Below are 9,191 nucleotides of genomic sequence, written 5' to 3' on the forward strand. Positions count from 1 at the left end.
GCAGCTGGATCCGCGCTCTGGAGGAATCGTGCCATGAGATGTGTGCAGCTATGCTCTAAGGCAAGAGACCAGCTTCTCGCATCCTCAGACGCAGTGCAGATGATTCTCCTGGAATTCCTGCTCTGCAGAAGTTAGCGTGGGAAGGGAGGGTCTTCTGTAATGCTCCAGCACGTCTGAGGAGATCTGATGGGAGTGAGGAAATGGTAATTCCACCCTGACACCAACGGTGAGATACAGAAAACGGCATCGTGGATAACAGCATTTCTTTTTTAGTATTGGGTTCTGTGAACTCCATTTTGAGAAGACACACCAAGCCCCAGCTCCCGAGGCCACTCTTTGCCTCACCTAGTTCAGGAAACCCGCTGTATTCCCCAGCACAGCGCTGGGATACATCGTCTCCTCTCCCTCCCCTACTTCAAGTTTCAAGCAGTGCTTTCCCCCCACCATGTAATTACGAAACACCTCACTGTGCCCCAAACCAAAGGTATGAACACCCAGGGAAAGGAATAAAGCTCTGACACTCTGGGGCCAGTCTGGCACCAATATAACACTTTCTTTGGTCACGTCTGATCGTCAGTGAAAGCTGGGAGTCTCCATAAGTGAAAATTTCACTTTCCGGGTGACTGTGGTTTGTAAGTCAGCTCTGCACTGGGATATCTGAGCAGCGTGCACAGAAAGATGAACACGTCACCCCTGCAGATGGGAAGTGTCTCCCATGCCCCAGTTTGACCTAAATGTCATTTTCCAGCAAACACCTTCCCAGTGAGCACGCAGCTGCTCGACCTGCGCGGGAGTCAGAGGCGGGTTTGGTTCTCGCAGCCGTCATCAGGGGACTGCACCAGCGCCGTCTCTTCCGCGGCAGCCTTGCCCACCCCGTTGTGCACAGCATGGCTGTGGTTCTGATGTTCTTCCTGGCCTTTTGTGGGGCAAGTGCCACTGCTAGGAACCAACGTGTGCTTCTTCTGCACCTGCTCCAGTATCTGCAGCACCTGGAATTAGTAAACACAGCCGTCAGTGGGTTCGTAATTAGGGGAAACACTAATTTCTTCTCCTGCTACTGGAATAATGCCCTGTTCTCTTTCAAGCATGTGTCTGGGCTCAGCCTTGGGATTACTTGAGCATTTCTGCCTGCTCAGAGGTCTCTGGGATGGGTGTAAATGGAGAGCCTGCCCCACAGAGGTCCATGACCTTGGATCTCAGAGCTCTTTCTGTGAACGGATCAGCCTCACCTCGCATGTTCCCCAGCAGCGTTCACAGCACAGAGAGGTGTGATGGTGATCTGGAAGCAGGAGTGGGATGCAGGCAACACGGAGCTCGGTTTTTCTGCTCTTTCACACCACCCTGTGATAACTCCTCATGCTAGCACAGATCTCTTCACCTCCTCATGGAATTAGGAAACCCCCAGACTGAGACCCATATAACGGAGATGGAGAAAGGGAGCAGAAATAAAATCAAGATTAATTATACCTGAGACTTGGGGATGATGCCGACTCTGAAGAATCCTATGTTCCCACTGTCGATTTTGGTGCAGTCCACAACGGTGGAGGCGATGTTCTCTGGAGAAGGGCCATCACAAAGGACTGCATCCACCTGGAGAGCAACAGATGTTCACACCAAGGTTCCCTCAAGCACTTGGGAAAAGAGAGGGCAGCTTCCCCCTCTCAACAGCAGGTAATTGTTACCAAAGGCAACTCTGCTCCTTCCTACCCCGCTGTATGGACGCTAAGGGCTGAATTTGGAATGAATGAACTTAATAAAGAGAGAGGGAGCTGCATGGGTTGTAGGTCAGCAGTTCAGCAAAGACAGGTTTACATCAGCTGAGGAGCTCCGAAGAAGTCCCATCTACAAAGTAAATGTATAAATAACCAGGTTTTTGAGGAGTTAGAGGCGGAAAATTTGTACCACCTTTTGTTTAAAACTGCCCTCACATAAGCTGCTGTGAATATACAAAATGCAGAACACCCAGGAGTTAGCAGTGAAATGAAAGGCAGCCATCTGAATGGCCATGGCCATCGTACTTCCAGAACTTATGAAAGTTCTAAAAGCCAGGAATATTTCAGAGCTCTGACAGCACTTTTAGACCAGCTTCAGCTTTAGATGGGAATCCCCTGTGTTCTGACAGCTCAGCCCCAGCTGGAGCCCTGGCACATTCAGGCATCAGTGGTTTTATTGCTTGTGAGCAAAGAAGCATTTTTTTCTTGCTCATATAATTCTGCGTTGGAAGATGAACCAACTCACATTGCCAAGCCATAACTATATTGTATAAATCAGAAGAATTTTAGTTTCCCACCAGGTTCTGTATTTTACACTGTTCCTTCACTATGACACCAACATGAGGAGTGTCCATGGGATTTTTTTAACGAGATGCTTTCCCAGATTCTCGACATCATCTATTGATTTGCCTGCTGGAAACAGAGTGGTTGTGTTCTTCCATCCCCACATCTTCTGGGGCCAGCCGGAATGAAGAGACACAGAGCCCCAGTTACCTTGTCTCCCAGCTTGGCATACACTTGGTTGTGGTGTGTTGTGTCTGCCTCTCCCGTTGGGTTAGCTGACGTGACCACAATGGGGCCAACCTGGTGGCAGAAAAACGGAAACAAAAGCTCTGAGCAAGTTTTGCTGTATAAAACGGAGGATCTCTGAAGTTCACTCATGAGTCTCTGTGACTCTAAATAGAACTCGGTGTGACTCACTCAGGTAGAGACACCGACTTTGTAGGCAACTACAATCCCACCAAATCCGTGGACGGGTGACTAACACCCTGCTGATCTGCGGTTTACTGATGTTGATCAAGAAAGAACATTTTGTTTTCCAGCAACAGTAATTGCCAAAGACCCACAATGCCTGTCCTAGAAATGAGCAGAACGTGCAGGGTATCACAGTTTCTCTGGCCGCATTCTGGACTTTCTGAAGTTATTCTGGCTTCAGATAAGCCCGTGCTTGCAACAGAAGTGTTCTATGTAGGAAATCAGACAAAGTGTCTGTCAATTGCATCTCTTCTGGGTTTCTGACCTGGTGCGTTATTCCTTTTACCCTCTTTTCTGCAATAAAATCAGCTCCCAGCTGCCTGCACACCCCACCCCTTCTTAATTATATTTTTCTTGCAGGAGCTACTCTCATTAGCACTATTCACTCCCCAAACCTGTCTGAACACGCTAGGATCCTCGCTTCATTGAGAAAAGAAAGAGAGGAGAGGCGACATGCCAAGAGGGCTGACAGGGTGCTCCAGCCTCGCACAATCCTTCTCCTCTCCAGCAGGCCAGAGGACCTGGGTGCTACTGACCGACACCAGCCCTGCTCCCTAGACAGCGGAATGACAAGGACTGGTCACCAGCACTGTGGGATGAGCGTGCTCTGTGTACTCACCAAGTCGATGAGGTGTGTGGTGACAGAGCAGTCGGGGATGCGGATGGCGATGCTCTGAGGGGTGCCGACGTATTTAGCGGAGTCCTTCATTCCCAGGAAGTCCACCCATCCACCTGCACGAGGAAGAGCCACACAGCCCTTATGGATGTACATCAACTCGAACACAAAGATCTTACCGGATGCATCACCACGGAACGTGTGGCATTGCAGGGATGCATGGCTTAAAAGTTGGAGTTTCAAAGCCAAAGCTCTCCAGAGAGCTTGGAAGTAGCAAGATTTCCTCACCTCTGGGAACCACCAAGCTAATGGGGGATGGCCAGGCAGCCTCCATGAAGTCCCAGAGGACGGGAGGGAACAAATGCTTTGCAGGTTCCAGCTGCTTCAGGCTAGAAATCCAGAGTGACATGGGGCGATCCTGAGCCTGGCGCTTGGACCTGCAAAGGAGGCAAGAAAAATGAGCCTGGAAGTAAGACGGGGGTTTATTATCAATCTGCAAAGGAAATTGCGTTGGCGAGGCCTAGAGTTCAGCCAGGCTCTGCCCCAGGTCACCCGTCTGTAGGAGAAGCAGGACTGCTCAACAGACGACCTGACAGGAACGGACATTAGCAACTATTCCCCGTCAGGAATGTCTGCTCCACATCAAGGTTTTGGCTTCTTGCACAGTGATGGGTAGACGTCCCGATTGCCCAAGTTCTGAGGAAACTTCACCAATATAAGGGGTCCCTGCTGCTTACAAAAGTACCATTAGGAGCATTTGTTACACACGGGAGTGGCTTGGGTTGTGACAATATGTACAATAAACCCCTGCCCGACCTGCCACTTTGGGTTTCCTTGTGGCATCCAAGCTACCTGGCTCCATCACCTGCCAGGAGCCTTCAATATCCTAGAAGACCATTCCAGCTCAACTCTCTGCCTTCCTCATTCAGATCTTCTCCCCCAGGCTCATCACCTGGTTGTTCCCATGAAGGCTATGCCGTCCGTCTCACTGCTCTCGATGGCTGCTGTGGCCAGGACTCAGCAGCAGCTCTGAGTCCTAAAGGCTTCTTTAGACCAGCCAAGGAAGCCCTCCCTGGGGCAGCAAGGCAAATACTTACTGGTGAGCTTTCTCCACAGCATCGGGCCGATTACAGGCTGCCACAAGCACATACACAGTATCCGTGGGGATGCCGCAAGTCCCTCCGTTCTTCAGGATATCTGTTGGCATGTGAACAGGGCAGAACCCCTTGAGTGACTAGAAGTGAGGGGCTGTAATTCACGGAAGAGCTGTCACAGACAAAACAGCCAATTCGGTGCTCTCATCTCCTTTTCCCAACTAACAAAGCATTTCCTCTGACAGTGCCTTTTCTAGCATCCATCCAAGAGGAGATCTGGCATTTAGGGGAGTTCTGGGCCACGCTCCTCAGGGCCAGAAGTCATTCAGCCCTGTGGAGAGAGCAAGCACCGTGCGTTTGCCCTGCTTTCTCTGGACAAAGCCTTCAGTGGCAGCCCCAGCCTGGAGGATTCATGTATCTCAGACTGGGTGAGCAGACAGCGGTATGATACAGGAGAGACAGCAGCAAATTCGCCGCTAAACCCAGCTCCCATCATGGAATCGGTCCTATCTCCCCCAGGGTGTATTTAGCTTCTAATGAGTCTTGTAACTTGGCTCACTTCATCAAAATGTCATCAGGTTACCATGGTTTCCACATCTGGATTGGAACAATGTCCTTTTAACAGAGCTTTGCTACAAAACCTCCCAGAATTTTCCCTCCACCCCCACATCATGCCCTAGGTATTTCCCTTACCTGCAATTCTCTTGACTGAGGAAGCTTTCCTGGCAGGCAGGTGAAGGCACTTGGTCATTCCTCCCCCCACACCACTAAGCTGGACAATGGGCCTACCCATGGGCAAGCAGGAACCCTCAAAGATGCTGTTGAGAAGGGCAGACAGGAAGCAGTAAAAGCTGACCAGACCAAAGATGAGAGTGGCAGCAATGTCATAGCCAGCTGGAAGAGCATGGATGGCATCCAGCAAGAAGCTGATAGCGATGAGAAAGAAAGTGAGGGAGTAAAAGAACCAGGCGATGTTTAAGAAGAGCGTGCAGAAGACAATGAAGCCGTTGAAGAGCATGAACGCAATGATGCCTACCGCTGCGTGGAAGCTTCTGGTAGTGCCATAGAGGCCACCATATCTTGTCAAGCCCCAGATGATCCACATGACAGCATAGAGAATGAAGGCAGTGCTCTCCAAGGTCTTACCCCGGGCAAAGGCCACTGAGCCGCTTAGAAGCTTAAGGATCCCACCAGCTACCACCACCCACGGAATTACAACAGCGGCAAGTGGAGCCTGTGGGTCCCCTGTCATTGTTATGGCAAAAGAAGCCAGGACACTGCATGCATAGCCGAGTACGTCTGCATCTGCATACTTGGAATAGCCTAGGTAGGGAGCGTGAAGGTCTGCTCCTTCTCGAAGCTTCAGAAAACTGCTACGAGCAAGTAGAGCCTTCACAGCAGCCTTCCCTGTTGGGATCTTGGCATTTGCTTTCACATTGTACAGGTGAATTAGAGTCATCAAGGCTGAGGCTACAAAGATGGCCACAGCCACGCCTTGGGGTCCACCTTCAAAAAATCCCTTGGGACGGCAAGCTAACGCAATGCAGTAAGCCACATAAAACAGCAAATACAGGCCATCCACTGGGCTCTTAAGGGTGAGAAAAAGAGCCAAGACAGCAAAAAGAATTGAGAAAATCACCAGGAATGGAGAAGGGAAAGATGGCTCCTCCAGTTGCCAGACTGGGTACAGAAGGCAATAGCCTCCAGCAAATTTCAGGATGGAAGTGAAACCAAAGAACGTAGCCATTAGTACATCCATTGCACGGTATGATAAAATGCAGACGCCAATCTGGTAGACCCCAGCTGTCCACAGCCAGGGCACCTGACCAATAAATAATTTGCCAGTGACGCCCAGGAGCCTACAGCCAAAGACACTGGCAGACAGCATGTTCAGGATCAGACCGGTGACTGCAAAATGATTCATGTTGACACTGGTGGATTGGATCTGCTCATGGGTCTTTTTCTTGGCCAGATCTGTGCCAGGGAGGGCAATTTTCTCTTTGGTTAGGAAATAAAGAATCCTTCCCAGAGCAAAATAACCCCCAACCAAGCAGACAATCATATAATTGCAAGCCACAGCAGAGGAACCGAAAGTTGTGCTATAGTGCATGGCGACTTCATGAGCACTGGCAAGTGAGACAGCAGAAGCAATCATAGCGAGGATGACCTCTCTGCAAAGGAAGCCCACCACTGCAATAATGAGTAGTGCCAAAGTAAATGTGACCAGGCCAGGCACCAAGGCATTGCGGAAATCACCGGTGTCGTTCAAAACTCCTTGCCCTCCCAGGATGAAGACCACTCCATAGCCGCACCAGAACGCTGAGATGGTCAGGCAGAGAGACAAGAACAGGGAGGCATTTCTTAGGCTTCTCCGAATTCCTGTGAAAAAAACGACAATGGGGATGGAACTGTGGTTTCGAGACAGTAGGGTATGGAAAGAGGTAGTGAGGACGTGTGCTATAGGCACATGGTGCATTGGAAGCATGATCGCTATGCTAGCGTGGAGCTGCACAGGTCCTGCATGATGCTACCGTGAGTTTGGGTAGGTCTGCACCAAGCCCCACTACACTGTTCAGACATGACCGTAAAGACTCCACCACTTTGTGTTCAGCAGAATGCCTGAGGCGAGCCCACACTACTGGAGATCCTTTAACCAAGCACTGTACCGCATGATGTGAAGATACTGATCAGCACGGACAGACCAGAAAGCTTCCTTCCAAGCTTTGTGATGGACCTGTGCTTCACTGCTTCCTCAAACTGATACAGCTTTGTGAGCTAGACCTAGGCTGGGAAGGGAAGCAAGAGCTCTGCTGAATGAGTCCCCAGGCTACAGGGGACTGTAATCACACAAGTACGCACTGCCTGGAGCAAGGGAGCACAGAAATTCCTGCCTTTGGTAGGAAGCTGTTGATTTCCACCAAGGGTGCAAAATCAGAGCAGCTGTGGATGGCCCATCCCTGGAGGGGTTCCAGGCCAGGCTGAATGAGGCTTTGGGCAACCTGGTCTGGTGGGAGGTGTCCCTGCCCATGGCAGGGGGTGGCACTGGATGGTCTCTAAGGTCCCTTCCCACCCAAACCATTCTGTGATTCTACAATGATCACCTGCCCAGTGGCCCATTCCATATGGTCCCATCAATACAGCTGCTTCTAAGAGCTTTCTACTAACGCTTTGTGCCATCACTGACTGAGAAGAGGTGGACCTATGTTTCACAGGTTAAATATGTAGTGACTCTCCCAAGCCGTCTGTTTTGTAGAGGAAAAAAACCTAGCACCAATTCTGTGATTTTCCTGTCCTCATCACTATGTGTTAAAAAGGAGAAATAACTCAGCATTCGTTCTAAAAAGCCTCAACTTTGTTACAGCCAGTGATTTTTTCTCCCAGACAAGTAGATCTCTTGGCATTTACACGTTGACACGCCCTTTCAATCCACAGATGCCTAAAGTACTCTCAGAAAGCCTGGGAACCATTTGTAGAGAAATCATGTTCTGTGAAAATTCACAGAGACCCTGGTAAAGCATTTGTTCAAAACTAACATCGATTTCTCTGCTCGCCTATGTAGGAAAAAACTGCTGTGCTGACACCCTCCTCTAGGAGAATGAATCAGTGCTCTGGCAAGGCTGCCACGGTTTGTACAAACCTATTTACAAAGCAGCCCAAATACATGCAAAGCGGTAGAAGGGGGAGGTCTTGAAGCTGGCCATCCTCGGTGTCCTACCTGCATATGCCAGAAGAGAGGATAAAATCAAGAGCAGGACTCCTAGAGCTGTGCTGGGGATCAGAGGGGCGGCTCTGGGGAAGCCGTAGAAATGCACCGCCAGTACGAGCGATCCTGTGCGTGACAAGGGAGGCGGAAAAAAAAGAAAGAGCTTGAAAACTTTGCCCAGAAAAACCAGGAGAGAACAGAGAAAAAATAACAGCACGAGGTCTGCAAATAATGAAATCTAAGGAGCTGGCAGGGGGGTGTTGTAACTTGGTTTGTGCCCAAGGTCTCACTCTTCTCTAAGTGTCTAGTTTTAAGAAACTTGAACTTAATGATGTTTGCAAGTGCTCCCCTGCTGTCAGATAAAGGTAGAAATCAGCTCTCCCATCCCCATTACACAAAAGGCAGACAGACACGCGCACGGGTGCTCTACAGATGATCACCTGAGCCTTGTGCCTACAGAAAACCAGCCTCCAAATGCAAAGGGGCAGCACTCGGACAGCCGAAATGCAAAGGAGGAGCAAACGAAAGGGAGTGAGCACGGCAAACAGAGCTGCAGGGAAAACAGCCAGAAAGGGAAAAGGGAGGAAAGCGCTTCCAAATTATTTATGAAAATGACTACCAAAAAAGTTTTGATTTGCTTCCCACCCAGGATGGATCGAGTCCAAAAGCTCAGGCCAGCACTTTAAAGCCAAGACAAACATTGTGTTGGCTGCTGCAATAGGCACAGGGATCTCTGGATCTAAAAGCTTTACCTAGGCAGAGGAGGTTCAGAATAAACAGACTCTTTAGCCCCCTTCGAAAAGGAGGTTGTCCACGAAAGCTAGTCCCAACCCCATCCTCCCATGCCAAGACGACTCGATCCCTACCTGCGGAAATGCCCAAGAGCCCTATGGAGGAATGCAGTGACTCAGCTTTCCTGTCTGCCATCGCAGAGTCCGCTGAAGACCCAGATACGGGCTGAAATGCCGCCGCTCTGTCCTCCCTAGCTCTTTATAACCAAAGCAACTCCACTGGCCTGCGTTCCTCCCTGC

General features: G+C 50.0%; 1 protein-coding gene across 1 annotated transcript; it reads right to left on the reverse strand.

Moving 5' to 3' along the window:
* Window positions 1–794: 794 nt before the first annotated feature.
* On the reverse strand, window positions 795–9,087 carry LOC104466983. The gene is made up of 9 exons (XM_010080583.1): window positions 9,027–9,087; window positions 8,173–8,286; window positions 5,151–6,836; window positions 4,461–4,560; window positions 3,652–3,800; window positions 3,367–3,479; window positions 2,487–2,576; window positions 1,468–1,590; window positions 795–989 (listed from the first exon to the last, which is right to left on the reverse strand). The coding sequence occupies exons 1-9, from the start codon at window positions 9,085–9,087 to the stop codon at window positions 795–797; spliced, it is 2,631 nt and encodes an 876-aa protein (XP_010078885.1).
* Between the last annotated feature and the right edge of the window lie 104 nt (window positions 9,088–9,191).

This window comes from Pterocles gutturalis, unplaced genomic scaffold (assembly GCF_000699245.1).
Source record: "Pterocles gutturalis isolate BGI_N339 unplaced genomic scaffold, ASM69924v1 scaffold24164, whole genome shotgun sequence".
Classification (NCBI taxonomy): Eukaryota; Metazoa; Chordata; class Aves; order Pterocliformes; family Pteroclidae; genus Pterocles; species Pterocles gutturalis.

Bases quoted from the DNA above. Each gene is read 5' to 3' on its own strand.
- LOC104466983 (XM_010080583.1), bottom strand. From the start codon at position 9,087: ATGGCAGACAGGAAAGCTGAGTCACTGCATTCCTCCATAGGGCTCTTG. The intron at 8,287-9,026 runs GTAGGGATCGAG...TGTCACGCACAG, and splicing joins GCTCTTGGGCATTTCCGCAG to GATCGCTCGTACTGGCGGTG. The intron at 2,577-3,366 runs GTGAGTACACAG...TTCTGCCACCAG, and splicing joins CCACACACCTCATCGACTTG to GTTGGCCCCATTGTGGTCAC.